Source organism: Psammomys obesus, unplaced genomic scaffold (genome assembly GCF_907164565.1).
Source record: "Psammomys obesus unplaced genomic scaffold, mPsaObe1.curated_primary_1811, whole genome shotgun sequence".
Lineage (NCBI taxonomy): Eukaryota > Metazoa > Chordata > Mammalia > Rodentia > Muridae > Psammomys > Psammomys obesus.
The window spans coordinates 6157858-6184817 of record NW_026590061.1 but is presented as its reverse complement, the minus strand read 5'-3'; the positions used below and the strand labels follow the sequence as shown (position 1 = coordinate 6184817).

The 26960-nt window shown below is 38.5% G+C and overlaps 1 protein-coding gene across 1 annotated transcript in view; it reads right to left on the bottom strand.

The window, feature by feature from the left end:
- Positions 1–26273, bottom strand: part of LOC129675654 (solute carrier organic anion transporter family member 1A5-like) — a 43911-nt gene extending 17638 nt beyond the window's left edge. The window contains exons 1-7 of the mRNA XM_055605629.1: positions 26214–26273; positions 17319–17460; positions 14463–14595; positions 8875–8981; positions 6702–6848; positions 2233–2331; positions 1281–1502 (exon numbers count right to left, since the gene is read on the bottom strand). Coding sequence (XP_055461604.1) covers positions 1281–1502; positions 2233–2331; positions 6702–6848; positions 8875–8981; positions 14463–14595; positions 17319–17460; positions 26214–26273 — 910 coding nt within the window. The remainder of the gene's footprint in view (positions 1–1280; positions 1503–2232; positions 2332–6701; positions 6849–8874; positions 8982–14462; positions 14596–17318; positions 17461–26213) is intronic.
- Between the last annotated feature and the right edge of the window lie 687 nt (positions 26274–26960).

Here is a 26960-nt window from a genome sequence, read left to right as displayed (position 1 = left end):
AGAAGAAGAAGAAGAAGAAGAAGAAGAAGAAGAAGAAGAAGAAGAAGAAGAAGAAGAAGAAGAAGAAGAAGAAGAAGAAGCTGAGATTCAAGGTATTAAAGAAGCTGAGAGTCAAGTTTGGAGACTGTCTCTAGAAAATAGATTAGATCTCATTCAAGATAATTTGCCTGAAATTCACACATAAGTCTGCTTCCTTTTCATGTTTTCATGTCTACTGTCTTGATTTTCAAATTTTATACTATCCTTAATAAATTACATGGAATTTCATTTAGAGAAAACTATCAAGGAACAAATTAGAGGTCGAAGCAGAACAGTTTCATTAAAAACTGGACTCTAGTGGTAAAATCTATCTTTATGAGTGAGATGTTTGCAGTCAGAACTCCCAAAAGCTTTTGAATTCACCCATGTTTGTTGACTTCCCTGTCCTCCTAAGTGTATCTCCACAGCTCACAGTTATTTCTTGTATGTATTATTCTCTGCTCAGCTCTTTCCTAGTTTTGAAATTAGGTTGATCTGGCAGATCACAAAACTGCACAGAGAGGTCAGTGTTGACCCTTTCAGGACAATCGCTAACATGACCATGATTCTAAGAATGTTCAAGCCCCTGCACTGGCTCCCAGTGTGACTGGCTCCTCAGTATGGTCTGTAGTGTTCAAAGCAGATGTGTGACTATTCAGTGCAAGTAGCTGTCGGGGGCTATGAGTGATGGAGGAAACAGCAATGTCATTAGTAAAATGTTTACCAGTCTGTGCCAGAACACTCTGCTGTCACATCCTAGCTTCTCACAAAAGCAGCAATAAATAGTCTACATCATAGGTTAATATCATTCCAGCTTGTTTGAAAACATTCTATTTTAAGGGAATAATTACTTTGTAAACTATCACACACCTTCAAATGCTTTCAAGGATCATGCTTTCTCTTTCAGCCTTAACTTCAAGGATGCTCACAGCTATACTAAAATTTGTCTTATCAAACAAGATTTTATCTTTAGCTTTAGCTTGGCTGTCTGGTTATTTGTATCTTTATTATGTTGGACTAATATTTTTTATAAAATAGGATTTTCAAGACAGATGGGAAATTATATTTGCTCATTGAGTGTTCAAATTGTCATGAATTTTTCATAAAGTCTAATCTAAGGTAACTCAGATTCCAAATTATGTCAGTTGTTTCCAAGAGGAAACTTTAGAAGAAGTTTAGCACATCTGAGCAGGGACCATTAGTGGCACACTGTCTTAACTCAGCATGGCGTGACAAATAGAGTTCAAAGTTTTCCTGCTTGCCTTTAGAAATTCCACGTTTTTCCTCTTTTGATTTTTCTCTGTATTTCTCAACTTTGTTGTTTATAGTTTCATCTGAATTTTTCTCTCTTCCTTCCTTTGGGAGTGTTTTTGGCAAAAAGAAAAACGGGATGCTGGTCAGGATATTCACTCCTGCACAGATCAGAAAACCAATCCACCAAGCTCCAACCCAGCGTGTATCAGTGGGAGTGATGGTCAGGTCATCTGGAAAGAAACACAGATATTGTATTAGCTTGCTTGCATCAGTCTTTCCTGTGTAAACTGTAGAGAACTATTAATTCTCATAATTCCATCTGAGCATAAAGTTTGTGTATCATTTGTTCTTGTTCCTGTTTGGGCCTTGAACTTGTGATCCTCTACTTTTGCCTCTGCTTCTCAAATGTTGGCAGTTGACAAGGAGCCAAGATAATTTAGACCTTTAGAAAAAGTGTCTGAGGCTCCTCTGATTTCAGGAGATGTGACCTCTTCTGACCTAATCAGGCAACACACAGACACACACACACACACACACAAAGATAAGATAAAATGCATATTACCCAATTATTTTTTGTAGTCATTTAAAAAATTAACTAATTTTATCTAGCAGTATGTGGTGTTATATATTTTTAAAAGTAAATGAGTATTTCTGTTTGTAATCTGAAACCTTTATAAACTTATTTGCATCACATAAATGAAAGATCTGTTTTGTTATCCTTAGTGACTGCCTCATTGGGAAAAAAAAACCCTATGTATATAAAATTTTGAGGCCAAAGGTGTGGTGAAATATGGTAGGACAATGATGGATTTTGAATCCAAACTCAATATTTTATCCTTACCTTTTTTCCCCTTACATCCTCCCTCTGTAAGTGGTGTATATCTAACTGAGAATCAATGCTCTCCTGAACATTCTCCCGCCCTATGGGATGGACTGTAGAAATAAAATGCATTGTGTTACCTGTATTCACAGACCCAGTGTCTACATAAATCCTTGCACAGAAGGATCCCAACAAAAGTCCAGTTAATGGGCCAATGATTTTTCCTGTTTCCATAATCCCTGGAAGTAAAAAAAAGAAAAACAGGAATTTACATGAACACACAAAGAATCTGCTTGCATAAATAAAGCCTTGAGATTGAATTATTTTTAATCTTAGATTTATTTTCCTTCCTTTGCATTGCTGGTCATCCAATCCAATAGGCCACGAAAGTGATATATCAATGAGCTACATATCCCACTCTCTCAGATATTTTTGTATATTCAACATGTAAAGAAATTAACCTTAGAATTATGTAACATGTACATATATATGTTATAGGTACATATATGTTACATGTACATACATTGGCTTTGATAAATATTGAGAAAGAATCTTCCATTTTTTCAATATAGATTGTTCCCCAAAATCTCATCTGTTATAGACTTGTTTCTCAGGGGCACATCACTGGAGTCTGATGGAACCCTTCCCAGGCAGGGCATGGTGGTCGGTCTTCAGGTCCTCTGATATAGAACCTTACCTCTTCCTTATTATATTTGCTTCTCAGTCACAAGATAAATGATTTTACTCTATTCATCCTCCCACCATAATGAGCTCCCTCATGACAGGCCTCCAAACCTCACAGTCCCACAACATAGACAAAAAGCCCCAAAGCTATGAGCCAAGTGAATCCTTTCTATTTATAAACCATTATTTCAGATATTTATTAAAGTGAAAGAAAGTTGACTGACATTGAAATTTTGTTACTTAAATCCCCTTACCAAATTCTCTTCCATGCTACACTAAAGGCAAAGACTCTACTGTCACAGCATGTCCCATCAACACCATGATGAGAGCAAGGTGCTCTGATGCATCCATAGGCATGTTTTCAGAGTCTCTGTGAGGCTTAGCTTTAATTGTCAACTTGACACAACCTAGAATTACCTGGGAGTAGAGTCTTAATAAAGTACTATCTGCATTGGGTTTAGGTGTGGACATGTCAGTCGATTTCTGAATTAAGTTAATGGAAGTGAGAAGACTGAGTCCACTGTGGGCAGCACTCTTCCCTAGGGAGGGAGTCCTGAACTCCATAAGAGTGGAGAAACAGTTGAGCACATCCATGAAAGCGAAGACATAGCATGCATATCTTCATTCTTTCTGCTCTTACATTGTAACCAGCTACTTCAAGCTCCTGCTACTGTGACTTCCTGTTATGATGCAATTGTATGCCAAATGAATGCTGTTCTCTAAATGAACCCCTTTAGTTCCAGTGTTGCATTTTTTTTCACAGCAATATAGATGAAACTAGCACAATTTCTAAATCTGTGAATTAAAATGAATGTCTTGTAAGGCATCTTTATCAAAGCTCCACTCTAAAAAAATGTCCTTCCACAGAAAAAAAATTGTCATTTCAGCACTTCTCATGATGTTATCCTGGTCTTCTTTTCATCTTAATTATTTCATTTTCTTGGACCCTTCCAACAACACCTGGCTTCTTTGAAACCATCTCTACCATCTCTCAAACTATCTTCAATCCAGAATCTCTCCAGAGCCATTCCTACCCACAGAAACCCAGATATGAACAATGTCAACATCCTTTCTTCTCTCCACTTTAGATTTTAGATTTGTCTCTCTCCCTGTGGATCTATGGGTTAGTCCTTCTCTGAGTGCCTGACTTCTTAGTAACAAACTCTTGTATCTTCTGTGGTCTCTCAAATTCTCCCTGATGTCCTCTCTGCAATGATTCCTACAAGATCTCCAGACCTCACTGAATCTTTCCTGCCCCAAACTGTCTGCCTTGACTCCTTGCTTCTCATTCTGTTCAGATGCTTTCCAAGGTGCTCTCTTGGTACCACCAGTGACCTCCATCATGGATCATGTTTTCCATTAATGATCTTTATGCTCTTAACTTAGTTGACATTGTTGGCCAACTCATCTGTCACCTCCCTCCTAACACCTATGCCAAACTATACATTTGCAGTTCAGTTCACTTTGTTCCCACAGATGCTACTTACTGATTTTCCTCCTTTCACTAAGTAGCACTAAGATCCAGTGCATGGATCTATAGAATTTCAGTACTTATATGTCTTCCAAAGGCAACCTCATTCCTTCTATACTTAACTTATTTTCTAGCCTAGATAACTCTCATTTTTTATATTTGGCCTCAATAACCCTTCATATACAGAGCCTTATATGGAACTGTATTCTTGGTTTCTGATTTGTTTTATAGTTATTTCTAAATGAAAGCTATATAAATATTACATATGTGTGTATACACCAAGTTTATTTAGAAAATTAAGATATTTGTGTACTAAACATAAGCTATATAAACTGTAGTGAGAAATTTGGTTTCCTTAAAAAACCCAGTTATAAGAATATGTTTTTGTTTTAATTCCAGGTATGAGATATGGGGCTGCTTCAGATTTTCCACACCAACTGTGATTTGTCTCGTGCTATGGCAGGGCCATGATTTGCCAGGTGCAGAAAGTTTAGGTTTGCAACTCTGGGGACTATTCAGAAGATATATAAATGCCAGATCCTCAAGAGGCCCAGTGGTTGTTGCTTCCTCTGATGCTGTTTTCTGGTTGAAGATATCCTAAACCAAGATCAAACTGCCCCTAGGAATTCAAGTTCTTAATCAGCAGAAAGTAGTTTAATGACAATGAAGTCCCCTTTTTCCCCTCTAACCTTCTTTCTCCTCTACCTATTGTTTGGGGTGTTAGAATGGATAGGGGTGGTGTAGGGAAGTAGAAAAAAGAACCCAATAAAGTAGCCAAAGGTCTAGCTACAATGCAAGTTATCTTTCTCACCTTAATAAAATTATTATGTATTTTATATATTTAAGTATACAACCTGTGTCTAGAGTTTTGATAACGGGATTCATATACCAACAACTTATGGAAGAAAAGTGCTTGTAATTTTTTTCTTAGATGACTGTGAAGGGCGCTAAAGAAAATGATTAGATTAACACTAAGAAAAATATTGCCAAACTAATAAATCTCAAAAATGAAATGAAAAAAATTAATTTAATGAATCTTCATTAATCTTAAACCTATTCATTTCTTCTCTTACCCCCTTTGATTATTTATTTGTTTGTTTGGTTGGTTGGTTGGTTGGTTTTGGTTTTTCCAATACTGGTTTTCTCTATATAGCCTTGGCTCTCTTGGACTCACTTTGTAGACCAAGCTGCCTTTACTCACAGAGATCCATCTGCTGCTGCCTCCCTGATTGCTGGAATTAGAGGTATGCACCACCACACCTGGCTTTATTTTGTTTTGTTTTTTTTTTAGGTGATATATGGAAAAATATCCTATATACCAGTGGTTCTCAATATTCCTAATGTCACAACCCATAATACAATTTCTCATGTTGTTGTAACCCCAAACCATAAAGTTATTTTTGTTAATACTAAATAACTGTCAGTTTGCTACTGCTATGAATTGGGATACAAATATCTGTGTTTTCAGATTCTCTTAGATGTCACCTGTGAAAGGGTGGCTTGACCCACAAGGTTATGACCCACAGAAACACTGCTATATATAGTTATGGATATTTAATAACTACAAATTGATTTACTCAAAAACATATTGTGGATAATAAACTCACATCATTTAGGAGATGACATAAAGACACGAATTTGCCTCTTGCCTGAAAAATGCTAGGATTTTTTATGATAATTTTAAGGAATACAACCAAAAGAATAAACACAAATGTTTGTTAAAAGAGTGAAGAAGCCTGTCTATGCTAAGGGGCTATGGGGAAGGAAACTCTACCATTAACTTCATAAAGAAGCAGAGTGCAGAGCCCTGAATAGCAAAAGAGAGCAGATGATAATAAAAAAAACAGTTGGTGTGGTGAAGATGATAGAGAAGACAGTGTTTGATAAGGCTTACTCTGCAAGATTTATGAGAGCATGACAAGAGAAAACACTACAGGGCCAGCCAGATGGAGGAGCAGGTAAAGACGCAGGTTTGTCCATCAAACCTGGCCTAAGAACCTTAGATCAATCCACTGTCCAACTGCCAAATGCAAGTAAACACATGCACATACACACAGACACACAGAAAGAGAAAGAGACAGAGGGGAGGGAGTAAAAATTTATTTTAAAATACTGCTGATACAAAATGGCCATTATTAAAAATCACAGAAAGTTAAAGATGAAGGAATGAGAATATAAAGGCATCAAAAATAAAAAAATAATTAAATCTAAGGAAGATTTTCCAGAAAATATTGGGGAATCTTCTCATGATTTTGAGATAGTGTGGTGGTATGAAAGGGCTCCCCAACAGTGAGAAGCAGTGTGACGAAGTGACTGTTCTGGAGCCCCTATAAAATTCCCCATTGAACAACCTAATGACCTACAGTGTGTAGCACTCTGCTCACTCTCTGGAAACCACAAAGACCCAAATCAATAATTTATTTATACCCTCCTAAGAGTGATTTCCATTCTTACCAATGTATAAGGGAGAATTTTCTGATTTAGCAAAATCTTCTATGTAGGAAATGCCCAAAGGCATGATGGGAGCTTCACCAATTCCACGTATAACATTGCCCACCATTACACATATCCACATTAATGTTTTCATTTCTTTCACACACTCTGCATTAAAACAAGAGAAAACCACATGAGTGTTTGACAGTGAATTGTTACCGACAGTTAAGTCAAAATTTTCTGTAAACATACAATACATCATTGTTTTATTATAGCAACAGAAAACCAATACCACAGATAATATCGTCTGTCTTAGTCTATCCTTCTAAGTAGTTTTTTTCTTTTAAAACTAGAGCTATAATGTTGCTTAAGAAGCAGATTGGTGAATACCTTTTCCCAATCTATAGACTGCCATTTTGTTCTATTGACAGTGCCCTTTCCCTTACAGAAGCTTTTCAGTTTCAAGAGGTCCCATTTATTGATTATTGATCTTGGAGCCTCAGCTATTGGTTCAGGATGTTGTCTCCTCTGCCACTGAGTTCAAAGCTTATCACCATTTTCTCTTCTAAAAGATTTAATATATCTGGTTTTATATTGAGGTCTTTGGTCAAACTTGGACTTTAGTTTTGTGCAGGGAGAGAAAAACTGATATATGTGCATTTTTCTACATATAGACATCCAGTTAGACCATTCGTTGAAGATGCTTTCTTTTTTTCCATTTATGATTTTGGCTCCTTTGTCAAAAATCAAGTACCTTAAGGTGTGTGGGTTAATTTCTGGGTCTTCTGTTTGACAAAGTATGGTAATCCAGACCCAGAAAGACACACATGGTATCTATTCATTTGCAAGTTGATTTTCAACACATAGTACAGGATAAACATAACACAATCCACAGACCCAAAGAAGAAAAGTAACAAGGAGGATTTGAGAGAGGATGCTTAAATATCACTCAAAGTTGAAATAGAATAGACAGCAGAAGCAGTGGAAGAAAGGGAACAAGGTAGGAGAGGGAACATGGAGAGAAATGAAGGTGGAGATCAGACCTGGGAGAGCATAGATGAGAAGACAGAGGTCCTGTAGAGAGAAAATTGTGGGCAGAGTCATCTCTTTAACAGGCTGGAGCCTACAGCAGAGTAGTGTTTTGGGAAGTTTTGGGATGACTCTAGCTGAGACTCCTAGTAGCAGGGTCACAGAGACTGAAAAGGACACCCTCTGACTATACAGGACTCCTAGTGGAGGGAGGGAGAGGAACACCAACCCACCCACAAAAACATTGACCCAAATTTACACTGCCTACAAGATGGGCTAGGATAAAGATAGAGCAGAGGTAGAGGGAACGTTCAACCAATGCCTGGCCCAACCTGAGACCCATCCCTTGTGAGAAAATGAGCTTCTGACAATATTAATAGCATTCTCTATGCTTGCAGATAGGAGCCTAGCATAGATGTCTTCTGAGAGGCTCCACCCAACAGTGGATCAAAACAGATGCTTGGACTCTCAGCCAAACATTGGGCAAACCATAAAGGGTCTTATGGAAAAGTGGGGAGGATAGGAGGACTTAGAGGGGACAGGAGCTCTCCAAGAAGACCAACAAAGCAAACTAACCAAGCCCCAGAAGGGCTTGCATAGACTGAAGCATCAACCAAGGACCATGCATGACTGCACCTAGGCCCCCTACACAGGTGGGTAGCTCAGGCTTCATGTGGATCCCTCAACAAGGGAGAGGGCACTGTGTCTTACATGATCTCGTTACCTGCTTTTTTTTTAATCTCTTCCCCCTGAGAAGGCTGTCTTGCCAGAAAACAGGGGAAGAGGATGCACTCAGTCCTGATGCAACTTGATGTGCTGGGGTGGAATGGAAGGGGCTCATTTTCTGAGGAGTAGGGAAGGGGAAGAGTAAGGGAATATGGGATCAGGAGAAGAAAGGGGAGGGAGCTACGATCCAGATGTAAAATGAATAACTAAATGAATAAAATTGTTAAAAAATAAACAAAGGAATCTTAATAAGTATATCCAAACTCAAGAGAGAGAGAGTATTCTAGATTATTAGATAACTCACTTCTCTGAAGGGGGAAGTAAATATTATCCATTTGTCTTACATTTCTACTAAACCCATATTATATTCAAAGTCCTTTGTAAAAGAGGATTCTGTGGCTGAGTCTCTGAGCAGAAAGCAATAAAAATTCTAGTCAACCTGTTTTGTCCTGTGTTGGCTTTAAGTTCTGGGTTCTGTTTTCCATACACAGGAAGCTGTTTGAGGACAAGTTGCTTGCAGGTGAAATCGTTGTTTCGTATTCATATCTGTGTGGACACAGGAAACATTCACTGTGAGGAGCTGAGTGCAAGGAGAGCATCTGCAGATTAGTGACCCCTGCTTCCCTGAAGACACAGCATCCAGAGCCAGTAAAGACATGTTTACACAGCGGTCACTCTCATCACCATAAGTCCTATGGTGGAGCCAGCGAGATGACACAGCAAAAAGAGAACTTGCTGCACAAGCCTGATGACCTGAGTTCAATCCCTGAAATGCACATGAAGGTGGAAGAAGAGGAAGGACTCTATGCATTAAGTAGCCCTCTGAACTACACATGAATACACACACACACACACACACACACACACACACAAATAAATATAGATATCTGTATCTTTAGGGTACACAGGTAGGTCGGGTGTTAAGTTCCAGAACTGAATGAACTGGCTGTGGTGTCCTCTGACTGCCACCAAAGCACTCGAGAGGCAAAGAGAAGAGACTCAGAATTGCAAGGACACCCTCAACTACACAGCAAGTTTGAGAGCAGCCTGGGCTTCATTAGAGCTTATCTCACAACAAATAAACAGATCAAAAAGATGAATCAGTATTGTTAAGAACTCTTGAAAGTCACCAAAATACAGCCCTTTCTTTTCAATGACCTCTCAAGTCTCTATTTGTAGGTGACACAGCATTTATATTGATATCAACACATGGTGGTTTCTAAATGACTATTTCCTAGAAATAACTGGTGTGCTATAAAAAAACAAAGAAAAAAAGAGACTCAATAAGATAGAAGTAAGAAGATAAAAGCTCAGAGAGAGACAAAGAACACCAAACAGGATACTTGCTCTGGGTTCTCTTGCCCTGTCCTTCCTTTCTGAGAATTGAAACAACCATTCTTTAACTCCAACAAAAAATTCCACATATTGTAATGGGAGTATGGTCGATTTATTTCTAAGACTTTGTTAGATGAGAGACAACCAGAGTAAAACGCAGGCTTCTGAATTCTGGATGAGTAGGGAGCTATACTTCCCAAAATTCCAATTTCTATACTGCATGATATAGCACAAAACTCAAAATAACTTTTCCTTTGAACAGCTTCCTGGAGGTGGCCACAGAGTTGGACAGTAAACTGTAGGGCCTGTGTGTCACCTCCTGATCCCATGAGAATAGGACAGATTCAAAGAATTACCACCTTTGGCAGAAAGTGGAAAAAACAATAATAGTCTAATATTTCTTGACATTGACTCAAATAAAAAAAATTTAAATTCCTTTCAGAATCTTTCAGTGTCCTTCAAAAACACCCAAGAAGATAAAATCACCTTCATTTGTGTCATTATCTACTTAAAATTCAATTGTTCATTCAAGGTCTATTTACTTCCCCAAATGACAATAAAATAGCAGTAAGAAGTTTCAAAACAAAAAGGAAGAAAGTTCATTTCCTCAAGGATAAAGAGATCCAATATGAAGATGTAGCTCTATTGATCATTCGTGCCTTAAAGTACCAATCCCAGGTTAGATGCTGAACACTCAATAAAATCAGAAATGGTCAGAAATACCTGCAATACCAGCAATCAAGAGATGTGTTCAAGAGAATTAGATATCTTTATCTATAGAGTGAGTTTGAGAGTACCCTGAGTTACGTGAGACTCTATTAAAAAAAAAGAGGCTTGTGAGATACCTGATGCCTCTATATGTAAATATGCTTATGTGAAAGCCTGACAACATAGATTCCACCCAGGTCCCATAGGGTATATACAGAGAAAAAAAAATAGACTCCTCAGAGTTGTTCATGACGTCACATGAAAGACGTGAGAAAGATATTGAAAGGATAGTCAGCTTAAGATCCATGGGATTTGGAGATTGGGACACGGATGTTTCAATTGAAGGTGAAAGGAAACGTAACCATTGTGCCGCTTAGAGCACCAGTATCTGTCCCAAGTCTCCCCAAAAAGCTGAAAGAAGAGACTCCCAACATAGGGCCCAGGTGGGTTCACAAAAGACAAAGTCTAAAGTGAGGGTTAAAGTGCACATATGGAAAACCTAGATGCACAGTGCTGTCCTCCATCTCTCCAAGTGGAATTGCTCACAGGTATAAGCAGATCTAAGGAGGTACACTGAAGACTGAGGACGCGGTGGCGGAAAACAAGTGTCATTACATTTTTTAAAAAAATCTCTGCATAATAAAAGGTGATGTTGTCACTCATTCTGGCTAGTAGCTGAGTTTCTACATCTTTTGCAAGAGCAGATAATTTTTTCCCTAGCATTACAAGTTACACACAGTTTAGAAACAGCTCAAAACAGGCCAGTCTCTGCTCAATTTCCTATTGACTTATCCTACTGAAACACACACAGCATACATGTGCGGGCACACAGAACTCCCATTAACCAAGTCTGCATTGCATACAGAATTTCCAGCTAGCTTTTTGTTGTTATTCTCACAGATATGAACAAATAACCAAGGCATCATGGGGACAACCTATTACAGTGAAGTCAAACACAAAGAAAAGCTATACTTAAAGGAGCCAGGGACAATGGAAACATAAGGAAAGTCGCACAGGAAATACACTGAATTCTTGAGAAAATAACAAGATGTTCTCCCAGAAGATTTCAAAGAGTAAACAGTACAAGAAACTTTGCAAAATGTCCTGAAATAAGGCACCTGACTGGGGTGGCAAAGCTCTTATACCAATAGTCATCAGTTTCAGATTATGGAGCTAAAAAAGAAATCAATCATAAGAATTAGGAATTAGACACCGGCATTAGAATACTAATTCTAATACCAACTCCCACAAAGTTTGAGACAGTGTCTTCAAAGTGCATAAAGAACCTTTTTCTTTAGAGAATGAAGTATGGGAGAGTAAACCTGGAAACAAAAGACAGGATTCTCCTCCAGTGAATATTTAAGAGCAACACAGAGACAAAGAAAGAGAGTGGTGGTGGCTCATGGTTGTAGTACCGACACTTGGAAGGCTGAAGCAGGAGGATCACCAAGAGTTTGGGGTAACCCTGAGCTACATAGCCATACCCTTTCTCAAAAAGAAAAGAAAAACAAGCAGGACTAAAGAGATGGCTCAGTTTTTAAGAGGATTTATTGCTCCTGAAGAGAACCTGGGCTTATTTCCCAGTACCCACATGATAGCTTACAACCATCTGTAACTCCAGGTTCAGGGGAGATCCAACACCAGACATACCAGACACATGGTGCACATATATAAAAGGGGCAAAACAATCATATACATAAAATAGATGAAAGATCTCAAAAACAAAGAAAAGTGAAGAAAAATGAAAAAAATAACTAAAAATAGGGGAGGGAGACAGGAGGAAGAGGAAGATGAGAGAATAAACTAAAATATCATGAGGAAAAAAATGATGGGTAAATTTTTTAAAATGGAATTGAGACAGCCTAGAAGTTTGAAGTTTAGAGAAAATGGAAAACAGAAAATGGAAAAAGGGGGACTAAACATTAAATCTAGATAAAAATTAAATTTTATAACTAAGAGTAGCATGAGTCTGGGGTAGAAAACCTTTTTATAGTCATGCAAATATAAATTGCAAATTTTGTATAGCATTTAACGTTAAATTATTAAAAACTACCAATACTAATATCCAGTATATATATAAAAAACTCAAGAAGTTAAACAGCAGCAAACCAACTAATCCAATTTAAAAATGGGGTACAGAGCTAAATAGAGATTTCCCAATAGAGGAATATCGAATGGCAGAGAAACACTTAAAGAAATGTTCAATGTCATTAGCCATTAGCGAAATGCAAATTAAAACGACCCAGAGATTTCACCTTACTCCCATCAGAAGGGAGATCAAAAACTCAAGTGACAACACATGCTGGAGAGGTTGTGGAGAAAGGGGAACCCTTCTCCACTGCTGGTGGGAATGTAAACTTGTATAACCACTCCGGAAAGCATTCTGGCGCTTCCTCAGACAACTAGGAATAGCACTTCCTCAAGATCCAGCTATACCACTCCTAGGCATATATCCAAAAGAGGCTCAAGTACACAATAAGGACATTTGTTCAACCATGTTTGTAGCAGCTTTATTTGTAATAGCCAGAACCTGGAAACAACCCAGATGTCCCTCAACAGAGGAGTGGATGCAGAAATTGTGGTACATCTACACAATGGAAAATTACTCAGCAATAAAAAAACAAGGAAATCATGAAATTTTCAGGTAAAGGGTAGGATCTGGAAAAGATCATCCTGTGTGAGCTATCCCAGAAGCAGAAAGATGCACACAGTATATACTCACTCATATAGACATAAATTGCTGGATAAACCTACTATAATCTGTACACCTAAAGAAACTAATCAAGAGGGAGGACTCTTGCTAAAATGCTCAGTCCCTATCCAGAAAAGCAAAGAGGATGGACATCAGAAGAAGGAGAAAAGAGGGAATAAGTCAGGAACCTGCTACAGAGGACCTCTGAAAGGCTCTGCCCTGCAGATTATCAAAGCAGATACTGAGACTTGTAGCCAACCTTTGGGCAGAGTGCAGAGAATCTTATGAAAGAAGTGAAAAACAGTAAGATCTGGAGATGACAGGAACTCCACAAGGAAAGCAACAGACCAAAATAAATCTGAGCACAGGTGTCTTTCCTCAAACTGATACTCCAACCAAGACCATGCATTAAGATAACCTAGGACCCCTGCACGGATGTAGCCCCACAGCAGTTCAGTGTCCAAGTGGGTTCCATAGTAATAGGAACAGGGACTGTCTCTGACACAAACTTATTGGCCTGCTCTTTGATCACCTCCCCCTGAGTGTGAAGCAGAATTACCAGGGCACAGAAGAAGAAAATGCAGCCACTCCTGATGAGACCTAATTGACTAGGACCAGAAGGAAGGAAAAGAAGACCTCCCCTATCAGTGGACTTAGGGAGGGGCATGCGTGCAGACTGGTGGAGAAAGGGAGGTATTAGGACTGGAGGAGGGAGGGAACCACAGGGAGGAAACAAAGTGAATAAAGTGTAATTAATAAAGAATTTTAAAAAACTACCAACTCAGACAGCCAAATAGAACAAAGAATGGAAAAATTTCCCCAGAAATCAGGAAAGGGAGTAAGATATGATTCAACAAAATCTCAATTTTTTCAATTCTTTGTGCAAGTTTCTTTGGAAAACAGCAAAATAAAAATCAGCTTTAACGCTTGTCTATCTCTTGGTGACCCATGATTATGTCAAGTTGTAGATTCCTTGCAACCAAAGTATTAAAATAGTTCTGAGGAAAGACTGAACCCAAGGGTTGGCAGATTTAGAGAATCCATGAGTCCTCAATTCATGAAAGTTGTGTCCCAAGTTCATTCCTCACAAATTGACTGGACAGGACATTAAATGGGCACAAGGTCATAAAAGTCACAAATCATATTGGCAAACCAGATACCACATCTTCTAATTTCCATATCAGTTTTCTGTACATTGAAGGAGCATCGCTCCTCCCAGAGACAAATTATGAGTCTTATTTTCTGTAGTTGAATGATGAACCTAAATTAACATCAACGACTGGAATACTCACCGGCCCATGAGGAAGTGAGGTAGTGACATTAAGAAACACCCTAGTCCCATAAGTGCACATCCAACACCAATAATGATAGGTCTGTGCATTTTTGTTCCAAAATAACTCACGAATATGACCAACAAAAGGTTTCCTGGAAGAGGGGAATGAAAATGCTTGTTTCAGTAAAGTATTGGCCCCTCTTGGTCAATAGCCTCTGCACTTGCGCTCTAGGTTTCATGCTTTAACAACACTGAAACCATCCCTTAAGAATGCAAGGATTGGTCTTAGGATGTTTTATGTATAGATTTAATATGTAAAATAATTATGGCACTAAAGGAAGGTCTCCTCCACTTTGGACAATACTAAAGCTCTATTCAGGATTATCCTATCCTTGGGACACACACACAAAATGAGTTGAAAAGAACCAAATACATAAGTAAGTTCTCTACAAACTACATATTTTTAGTTTGATGAGAATGTTTACCCTGTTCCTATTATACATGAAGGAAATATCACAAAAATGTAACATTCTTCATTAATGACTTAGCATTCCTCTAAATGATCTTAAATATTTGAATGGTATAAGTTCTGCTTTCACTGGCAAATGTGAATTGCTTCCTCTCACAATTATTTCCCCTGAAGTCACCTACCACACCCATTAGTGGTAGAAATAATTAGTATTTTCTAACTTAAATAGAAATATTTAATCTTTAGTCTGAAATACATGAAATTTACAGAATTAGAGTTTTCCAAATATATTAATAACAATAATAAAATTTTCCATGAAATTGTGCAAGAATTTTTTTCAATAATCATTAACTGGGCAATAGCATTTCTGTTCAGAGTAAGGTAAGACAGTAGTGACATGAACAGTCTTGATTCCTTCACCAACAGCAGTATAATATGTGGTAAGGCTCAGCCCTAGCACACACCTTAACCCAAGAGCTTTCTGTTTATTGTAAACAAGGAGTTGTGGGGTGGCTCAGGCCTAGCACACACCTTTAAACAAGAGCTTTTGGTAAACAAGAAAAAAATAAAGCCAACTATAGGTAAAGAGGTGGATAAGCAACCAGGTGACAGGCATGAACATTAAAAAACACAGGAGGCTGGGTATGGTAGCAAATGCCTGAAATCCTAGGGAGGCAGAGGTATGCAGATCTCTGTGAATTCAAGGCCAGACTGGTCAATTCTAGGACAGCCAAAGCTACACAAAGAAACCCTGTCTTGAAAAACCAATATAAATAAGTAAATAAATAAATAAAATAAATATGAAGAAAACAGAGGAAGAAGGGATATGGAGTTGAAGGGCATTTAAGACAGTGTGAAGAAGGAAAAGGGGCTTTTCCTTTTGGGAGGTCAGCTGAGTAAGAAGGTCAACTGTGTACTTTCTCTGACTTTCTGAGCTAGTAGACTTTTACCCCAGCATCTGGCTCCTGAGTCTTTATTTGTAAAGTGAAACATTAGGATTTTCCTTGAAAAGCAACAGTATAAATAGTGGCATATGGCACCCTAGTCATAGTAAATACTGCAAAATATCATGGAGCCAATGAGCACTTGAAAATCAGATCTAAATGCTATTTACCTTGTTGTTAAAAAGCACAAACATTCCTGCTGATAGGCTGTTTAAAAGTTCTCATAATTTCACTTCAGTGTAACCGACTTCCTGTTTACCTATATAGCTTAATTTCGTGCAATTAAATATAATCCTGAAATGTCCCTGTGTTTTCATAAAGAGTCCTCTGCATAGAAAGATCAATATACACTCCTAACCCCATACTGGCTTTCAGCCATCTGAGTTATAAAAGGGGTACAACGGAGCAAGCTATGGTCCCTACCAATTTCTCATCCCTTCAACATCTCTCCATGCTCATGTTCTAACTTTCCACAAAACTGGGATGACTTTATTCCCAAATGAGTTGACACTTCATTCTCTGAACAAAACTTCCCTTCACATTTACCTGTTGATTTCTTTGCCTGGAAAAACTTTCTTCTTTAGGACACTGCCTTTTCTATCACAACTGTATCCCATATGACCTTGGATAACCAATGTTCCACACTGGGTGCATCCAATGCATAGAACATGAGAAAAAACTATGTGAGGTCTGTGTAAACCATTCATCATGACTCCTCTGAAAGGCTAGTACATGAGTGGAATAGTAAGCACTAAGAAACTTGACCCTGGGAGACAGCACAGAGCCTCCTCAGTGTGGGTGAACTTCTTTTCAATCTCGATTTTATTTCCTGTTTTGATTAAATACATTAAAGACAAGTTCACCATGAAGAAGGAAAAAGCTATGCTTAAACTGGAAAAGAGAAGCACCAAAGCTTCCATGTCACCTTGTTTATAGAAGGACTCTTTTCCTCCTTCACCCATTGTACTCTCATATCCCATATCATCACCCAAATGCAGGAGTTGAAGTTCATCCTCTCTTCATAGGAATTATGTCTGATGCAACTCAGAAACACTAAAGCTTCCTCATCTTCCCTAGTGGCTAGGATTGGAGAGCCATGAAGCTCACAGACATAGTAGGGGAAAAAATTACTCTCCCATTTGGAACATAAATTTCTCCAGGCTCTCACATCAACATTCTAGAATGCCAAGGAAAAGGCCTTAACTTCTCTTTGAGTTATCAAATGGTAGAATTGGAATTAATGTTCCTTATCTTCTATGCTCATCAGAAGAAAGAGACCCTATCAGGATATGTGGGAATAATTAGCTGTCATCATGAGAATAATTAAATTATTGGCTTCTTCTCAAGAAACCAGGCTATGCAGTCAATATTAGGAAGCACATAACTCAGACTATATACTCTAATACAGGAAATAAAGATAAATATTAATATATAAAAATAAGTAACTGTAAAAATAACTCACCCATCTCAAAGCTCCCACTGATTACTCCAACTATTGATGTGGGGAGACTGAACTGTCTCTCTATTTGTGTGAGCATAGAATTCATATAAGCTCCTGATAGTCCTTTGGCTAGATATGCACATGTTAACGCCAACAGAAATATCTAGGAAGAAAATAATTAAGAAAAATTGAGAACTTTGTTTTCCACATATATATCTGCCATCAAATGACAAAACAGCTTTTACCATGAGGTAGAGGATTGTGTCCAACTCAAAGAGCACTTGAACCTGCAGGAAACTTTAAAATGTAATCTCTCCTCTGTCACAATGGCCTCGCTCTGGAAAAGCAGTTAGAATAGTTTGTTATGGGTGGTGAATTTTCTCAATATTCTTTGCTCTTTAATAGTGTACGTTATTCACACAGAAAGACATGGAGTTGTGACATGGAGTTATTCTATGGAAGACACAGCTATTGATGGGTCTTCAGCATTGCACTGTTATCTGCAGGACAAGTGCTGTCCCCTTTAAGGAAGGAAAGGAACAGAACACAGAATTACACCAAGGCATTGTTTTTGCAGCAAAGCTACTATGTTCTCTCTGGCTGTCCTGGGACAGTTTGATACTTTGTCTTCTCTTTCAGCATTCTTGGGCACAAAGATTTACATTCTCAGTACTGGAGGCAATGGCCACAGCAAAGTGATCTGAGACTTTCTTCTTCTTAGTGTACTATTTTCTAAAAATTTTATCTCAGCAGTCCAAGCGATTCTCATGGTATAGAAATGCAGGGCAGAACATTTCTGGGGTCCCTAGGGTACAGGATAAAGGGTGGCTGTGTGCTCAAACTATGCTGTATTAGAGTAGTACTCATTACTCATAACTTATTGTCACAAGTACCAATTAATTTAGCTAAACATGAGCAGAAACAAATGCAAACAAACAATAATTGGGAACTGGGAACACCAAGTTCAGTATACCTCAGAACTACTCTGCATCTCTAATGTAGTATAATTCCATGACTAGACATTCTCCTTCTAAATTCAAATGCCATTTACAGAGATGTTCACTCTTCCTGCTCTAACTCTTTCAGTGGATGTGATGGACAGTTTAAATTTTTCAGTTAGTTTTATAATTCAAATCTGATATTTAAAAGCAAGGCCTACCAAATTGAAAAAAAAAAAAGACAGACTTGGGAAGATCATTTATTCTATTTGTATTTTGGAGAAGGATACAAAATAGGTAACGAGCTCACTGTTCTTTCTCTAAAGTATTTGTGCAGAAAGTAAAAGAAACCAATGGCCACAGTGCTTCAGATCTACTATTACATCATATCTCTCTGTGTAAAGCTCAGCCTGCTGACATTTCACCTCAGCACTGTAGAGTCTGAAGCTAATCCCTTTGAAATAGTCTTTTCAGGTTTCCTAAGGGAGTTTTTGGTTTTTTTTCTCTTACATTCTTCATCCTTTCTTCTTGTGTATGAATATGTACTTGTGGAGAAGACAATCTCAGGTGTGATTCCTCAAGCTTTGTCATTTTTTAATATTATTGTAAATTTTTTGCAATTTATTCATCTTATATCCCAATTGTAGCCCCCCTTCCTCAACTACTCCCAGTCCCATTCTCCCTCCCTCTTCCTGCCATAACCTTCCCTTTGTCTACTCTTAGAAGGAGTTCTCCCCTGCCATCAGACCCTAGCTAATCAAGTCTCATCAGGACTGCCTGAATTCTCTTCCTCTGTAGCTAGGAAAGGCTGCATCACCAGAGGCAAGGAATCAAAGAGCAGGCAACCGAGTTCATGACAGAAGCAGTCCCTGTTCCCCTTATTTAGGCTACAACTGAGCAGATAGTCTAGGTCCTCTCCATGCATAGTCCTTGGTTGGTGCATCAGTCTCTGCAGAACTCCCTGCACTCAAACTTTTTAGCTTTGTTGGTCTACTTGTGGAGCTCCTGTCCCCTCCATGTCCTTCTATCAACTCCCCCTTCTTCCATAAGACTCCCTGTGCTCTGCCCAAAGTTTTGCTGTGAGTCTCAGCATTTGCTTTGATCTCCTGTTGGGTGGAGCCTTTCAGAAGAATGCTACAGTAGGCTCTCATCCTGTTCCCTCTCTTCCATCATTTCTACTGTCTATCCTGTGTGCCATTCTGAATGAGATTTAGGATCCTCCTTGTTATTTAGCTTCTTTAAGATTTTAGATTTTAGTATGGGTATCCTATTTTATATGGCTACTATTCGCTTAAAAGTGACTATACACCATGTGTATCTTCTGCTTCTGAGTTACCTCATTCAGGATAATCTTTTCTAGTTCCATCCACTTGCCTGATTTTCCTGATTTCCTTGTGTTTATTAGCTGAGTGGTATTCCATTGTATAAATGTACCACAATTTCTGTATCCATTCCTCCATTGAGAAACATCTAGGTTGCTTCCAGATTCTGCCTATTACAAATAAAGCTGCTATGAACATAGTTGATCAACTGTCCTTGTTGAATGATGGAGCGTCTTTTGTGTATATGCCCAGGAGTAGTATAGCTAGATCTTGAAGTAGTGCTATTCCAAATTTTCTGAGTAAGAGCCAGATTGATTTCAGAAGTGGCTGTAGGAGCTTGCACTACCACTAGCAATGGGAAAGTGTTCCCCCTTTTCCACATTCTTTCTAGCATGTGCTGTCACTTGAGTTTTTGATCTTAGTCATTGTCATTGGTGTAAAATGGAATCTTAGAGTCTTTTTTATTTGCATTTCCTTGATGACTAAGGATACTGAGCAGTTCTTTAAGTGTTTCTCTGCTATTCAATATTCCTCTGTTGAGACTTCTTTGTTTAGCTCTGTACCCCATTTTTAACTGGATTAAGTGGTTTGTTGGTGTCTAATTTCTTGAGTTCTTTATGTATTCTGGATATTAGCCCTCTGTCAGATGTAGGGTAAGTTAAGATTTTTTTTCCCAGTCTGTAAGCTGTCGATTTATTCTATTGACAGTGTTCTTTGCTTAACAGAGCTTTTCAGTTTGATGAGGTCACATTTATTAATTTTTGATCTTAGAGTATGAGCTGTTAGTGTTCTGTTCAGGAAGTTGTCTCCTGTTACAATGAGTTCAAGGCTCTCACCAACTTTTTCTTCTAACTGATTTAGTGTGTCTGGTTTTATGTTGAGGTCTTTGATCCACTAAGACTTTAATTTTAAGCAAAGTGATAGATGTTGCTCTATTTGTATTTTTCTACATGTGGACATCCAGTTAGACCAGCACCCTGTGTTGAAGATTCTATCTTTTTTTTCCATTATATGGTTTTGGCATCTTTGAAAAAAATTAGTTATTCATAGGTGTGCAGGTTTATTTCTGTGTTTTCAATTCAATTCTATTGATCCACCAGTCTATTTCTATGCCAGTACCATGCAGTTTTTATTACTGTTGCACTATAGTATAGCATGAGATCAAGGATGGAAATAGTGCCAGAAGATCATTTATTGTACAGGATTGTTTTAGCTATTATGGGGTTTTTTGTTTGTTTGTTTGTTTGTTTTCTTAAAAAGTTGAGAATTGTTTTTTCAAGGTGTATAAATAATTGTGTTTGGTATCTTGATAGGAATTGCTTTGAATCTGTATATTGCTTTTAGAAAAATGGCCATTTTTACTATGTTAATTTTACTGAGCCATAAGCATGGGGGATCTTTCTATCTTTTGATATCTTCTATCATTATTTACAGATGATACGATAGTATACATGAGCGACCCAAATTTTTACCAGGGAACTCCTACAATTGATAAACACCTTCAGCAAAGTAGCTGGATACAAAAAATAACTCAAAAAGTTCTGTAGCACTTCTGTATATAAAAGACAAATGGGCTCAGAGAGAAATCAGGAAAGCAACACCCTTCACAATAACCACAAAAAAAATTATAAAGTATCTTGGTGTAACTCTAACCAAGCAAGTGAAAGACTTGTATGAAAAAAGATTTGTCCATTTTGTAATGGCAGGGACTCTCACCTACCTGGATGCACCCACAAGACAAAACTGACTTGTCTGTCAGCCCCAATTATTTGTCATACTCCACCCAGCCCCTACACTGGAAATATAGTTATGTGTCTCCATACCTAGTTTTTAGGCTTTGAGGACTGCACTTGGGTCCTCCTGCTTCCAAGACAACTACTTTACTGCCAAAGATATTTTCCCAGATCCTTTGAGAAATTTCTCTTTCTTTTCTTTACTGCTTTTTGGTTGTTAAATTTACTGTATGTTCATTTCATACATTACATGATATGTTCCGATTATTAGTTTCTTCCTTTCTCCTCCTCTCTTTTCCATCAACACCCTTGTTTCTAGATGGCCTATACAAGGTTTATGTGTGTTGATTTAGTTTTCTTTTACCTTTTTAGATTAACCAACACAATCTGTGTAGCCACTGAGTGAAAACTAACTTTGGTACCTGGGAAGTCACCAGTGCAAGCATGATTGAAAACCATGAATGCCATCATAGAAATTTTCTTGGTGATTATATGTCTAAATTTATGAGCCAGGTCCTTCATTCAGTCTGACAATGTAGACCATTTGACTTCCTTATCATTCTACATAGTTCTAAATTCTGAAAAGTAATATTTTTAAGTAATTACCTCTAAATTTTGTGTTTTAAAGTCATGGTTTTAAATTTTTTTCCTTAACATTCACACCAATATCTACTCTTGTTAAACTCTGAAGTAGTTTTGGTGGTTTGAATAGGACTGGCTCCATAAACTCACAAATTTGACTCTGACCACCAGGGAGTAGCACTATTGGGAGGTTGGCCTTGTTGGTAAAAGCATCTCACTGAGGTTGGCTTTCAGGAGTTCAGAAGCTCCAGTCAGGCCCACAGACAGCGTTTTTCTGCTACCTGCTGACAGGCATGTAGAACTCCTGGCTCCTTTTCCAGCACCAGGTATGCCTCTGTCCTACCAGTCTTTCTTCCATGATGGTAATGAACTAAATGTCTGAATCTGTAAGCCTGAACCAATTAAATGTTTCCCTTTATAGGAGTGGCTGTGGTCATGGTGTCTCTTCACAGCAAGAGGAACCTCAACTAAGACACCAGAAACTAACTTTGAGAAGATGTGATTATAGATGCTTGATGACTTTTCTCAACAAACTATTAATCCTAGTAATCAATAACCACATTGCTCATCATTATCCTAATACATGAAGCTGTGGATGCAGCTCGGTGCTTAAGAGCACTAGTTGCTCTTGCTGAGAACCTGAGTTATTTTCCCAGGACAGACATGATGGTTGAAAAACACTGAAAACGCCAGTTGCAGGAGATGTAACACATTCTTCTGACCACCAAGGTTACCAGACACTCACCTGGTACACCAACATAAATGAGGCCAAAATAATTATTTACAAAATGAAACATTAATTTACATAAATGAAAACACCTTACAGTTGTAGAAGTAATTATAGATATGGGATAGAGAAGTTGCCTGGTGTGTGTGAGCACCTGTATCTAATCCCTCATGCCATTAGTAGAGGGTAGCCCTGAAGGGTGAGCACACACACATCCAGAGACAGAGACAGAACCAGACAGACATAAACACAAAGAGAGAAGTCTCAGAAATTGTTTTTTAATCTTAAGAAGTAGGACTACCATTCCTCTTTTCAGATGAGAGACAGTGTCATATAAACAAGATGCATAAATTGTCCAGAAAGGAATAGTTAATAAGCATCAGTTGAGGATTAGAAGCCAGGGGATCTGGACTCCCTAGAAGCATGTGAGAACTGTAGAAAAGCATAAAGTATTTTGAGTTCCAATAATTTGTATATCATTGTTGGAAAAAGCACTTTCTAGGAGATGATTCTGAAGCCTCTTTTACATTAATATATGGATTCCACCACACGTGAACAAACGGAAAATGAGCTAATGACAGGATGGCTTAAGAAGTAGCAGCTCAAGAGGAATATTTGAAGGGCTCTGCAAAAAATAAGCCAGTGCTTGAATTTTCTGGGTTAATGTAAGTTCACATTTTGTGCTGTGAAGACACCTTTGTAGCTATGAGAACAGTAGTTGTCTCTAAAATACTTAATACCACCAAAGCAGCTAACAGAATAAACAGCTTTCTTACAAACAATGATTGTTGTATTGCCAAAGCTTGAAGAAAATATTTGTCTGACCAGGTCATATAGTCATCTTTGCATATTAATAAGCAGAGTACTTCCTTCAGAGGAACAGTTTTCTACCCATGACCACTGACCTTCTATCAGGAACACCTGAAGACTGAGCACTGACTTGACTTCTGATATCAGACTAAACTCCACCACAATTTAAAACATGCCTAACTACATTTTAAGCCCCATCTTTGTTTAAGACCCTCTAAAATATTTTTTAAAAATTAAACACCAAAAACCAAATGGCTCAAAAGCACTTATGGAAATCTTTAATGTCCTTAGTCATCAGAGAAATGCAAATCAAAATGACTCTGAGATTCCAACTTACATCTGTCAGAATGTATAGATCAAACCTCTAGTGACAGCACATGCTAGAGAACATGTGACGGGAGAACATGTGACGGGGAACCCTCCTCCGCTGTTCGTGGGAGTGCAAACCTGTATAACCACTTTGGAATTAAATCTGGGTTTCTCAGAAAATTGGGACTAGCTCTACCTCAAGACCCAGCTATACCACTCCTAGGCATATACCCAAAAGATGCTCTACCATACAACTAGGACACTTGCTCAGTTATGTTCATAGCATCTTTATCTGTAATAACCTGAACTGGAAACAACCTACATGTCTCTCACCTGAAGAATGAATAAAGAAAATGTGGTACATTTACACTATAGAATACTACTCAGTTTGAAAGGGTTAGACTAACATTGTAACCTATATGTCTTCTAAAGCCTATAGTTTTGAGTTTTAGGTTCAGGTTAAGCTAAAGCCTCTTAATACCTTTCCAGAGAATGGAAAAATGTGACCTTATCTATGAGGACAGATAGAAAAAAAAAAGGCAAGCAAGCAATGACCTTCACTCAGCAAAAAGAAAAACTCCTGTCTTTGAGATAGCATTTCTTAGCAACAAATCTAGACTTCTTCTGAGTAGCTTTTGACCTCCAGCCAAAAGTCTGTAGCCCCTAATCTTCAAGGATGAGTTAACCACCCCCACCTTCAATTGCAGCTGCATCCACACTTGGCAGGACTGGCCAAGCTTGAGCACCTAAGACTAACCAATTATCTTACTTTATAGCTTCCTCGTCCAATCCTAGATTGCCAAGACTGCAACTTCAAATCTCCCGCAATTTTTCTTTTAAAAACCTAAAGGCCTTTGTCTACGGGTGCCATTCTTTGCTGACCGGCAGGGGTGACCCCATTGCGCAATGGTTAATAAACCTCTTGCTTTTGCAACGAGTCTTGGTCTGGGGGAGTTTCTGGGAAGGGCACGATCTTGAACTCCTGAGCTGTGAGACCCCAGGTCTTACAAGTTATTAAAAACAAATACACCATGCAATATGCAGGCAAATGGAACGAACTAGAAAAGATCATCCTGTGTGAGGTAACCCAGACACAAAAAAGAAAAAATACACATGGTATATACTCACTTATAAATGGATATTAGTCCTAAAATACAGAATAACCAGGTTACAATCCATAGACTCAAAAAATCCAAGGAGGTCCCAAGAGAGGATGCTTGATTCTCACTCCAAAGAGGAAGTAAAATAGACATCTAAAGTAGATAAAGGGAGAAAACTGGGTGAGAGAGGGACTGGGGAGGGTAACAAAGTGAGGATCAGAGATGGAGGGAGGACTGGGAAAGAACAGAAATCTCTGAGAATTGCACCTCTGGGACAGGGGAAGGTTGTAGAGTTCATGGTGGTAAGCCTAGCTGAGACCCTTAGCAGTGGGTGTTAATGAGTCTGAAGTTGTTACTTATTGTAGCCAGGTGGGATTTACAAAGGAGGGAGGGGGACACCAAACCACTCAGAAAATCTTTGATCCAAAATTTGTCTTGCCTACAAAAAGTGTAGCAGTAAAGGTGGAGCAGAGATTGAGAGAATGGCAAACCAAAGACCGTCAATTTGGGAGAGAGGCAACCCCTCACACTACTAATGATACTTTGCTACGCTTGCAGACAGGAGCCTAGCATAACTGTCTTCTGTGAGGTTACATCCAGCAGCTGAGGTTTCATGCAGCAGAGGCAGAATTCCACAGTCAAACAACAGGCTGAGCTCAGGGAGTTTTGTGGAAGAGTGGAAAGAAAGATAGAGGGAGCCAGAGGGGTAAAGTACACCACAAGAACACCTACAGAGAAAATCAACCTGGGCCCATGGGGGCTCACAGAGACTGAACCACCAACCAAAGAGCATGCATGGGCTGGACTTATACTCCCTACACACTTGTAGCAGATGTGCAGCTTGGTCAACATTTGGGTCCCCTAACAATGGGATTAGGGGCTGTATCTGATTCTGTTGCCTGCCTTTGGAACCCTTTCCCCTAGGTGAGTTTCCTTGTAAGGCCTCAGTGGGAGTAGATGTTCTTAGTGCAGCTGACACTTGAGGTGCCGGGGTGGGATGGTACCCCTTGGGGGGCCTCTTCTTCTCTGAGAAGAATGAGAGGAAGGATTGGAGAGAGGGGGCCTGACAGTAGGCCTGAAAAGAGAGGGGAGAGGGGGCTGAAAGTAGTCGGCAAAGTGATTAAATAAATGAATTAAATAAATGATTAAATAAATAGCAACAACATCAAAAGTAGCTCTAAAGCATTTTGATTAAATTTCATGGATGATTAATCCTGGTTAGCTATCCATAATATAAAACCAATTTCTTTATGGCAAGAAATTAACAACATATTGGGTAAAATGGCATTTGTGTCACAAAACTTCATGTAAGCTGAGCAATGTTACAAGGATTTTCAATGCTTGTTTAAAAGTCTCTCACGCCTATATACATGCATACATCTAAATAACCCATACCTTGATCTTGGAAATACATCTGACTCCATGGGTTGCAACACTTTTCTCGGGTTCTTCCATGTTGTTCTTCTGATTGTTTCCAGATGTTTATGCTGTAAATGTCCTGCTGCTGTCTTTCCAAAAAAACAAAAAGCCCAGACAGTTATTAAATGATTTACTTAATGGTAACAAGTCATTCTATTTTTATTTCTAATGTTGAATTGTTTTTCTTATTTTATTATTTTTCTCTCGTGGATTACATCCCAACCACAGTTTCCTCTCCTTCTATTCTCCCATGTCCCTCCCCACAGCCTACTTTCTCCTGCAGACTCACTGCTCTTCATTTCACTTTAAAAAAGAAAGTTCTGGTCTTCCAGGAATATCAATGAAACATGGCATAACCAGTTATAATAAAACTAGGTACAAACTCTAATATAAACTTTAAAGGAAACAACTTAGTAGAATAGTTGGTAAATTATTAACCCCTACAGTTTTTTTATTATTTACTGAACTGTAACAAGTAATTCTGGGGAAAAAGGAACATTTTTTAGGGCAAGGCTGTCTTAGGGTTTCTATTGCTATGATAAAAAGCAACTTGGGGGAAAACAGTTTATTTTAACTTATAGTTCTATATCACAGTTCATCACTGAGAGAAGTCAGACAGAAACTGAAGGCAGGGACCTGGATTCAGGAGCCAGTGCAGAGGCTATGGAGAAATGCTGCTTGTTGCTTTGCACCTCAAGTCTTCCTCAGCCTACTTTCTTATAG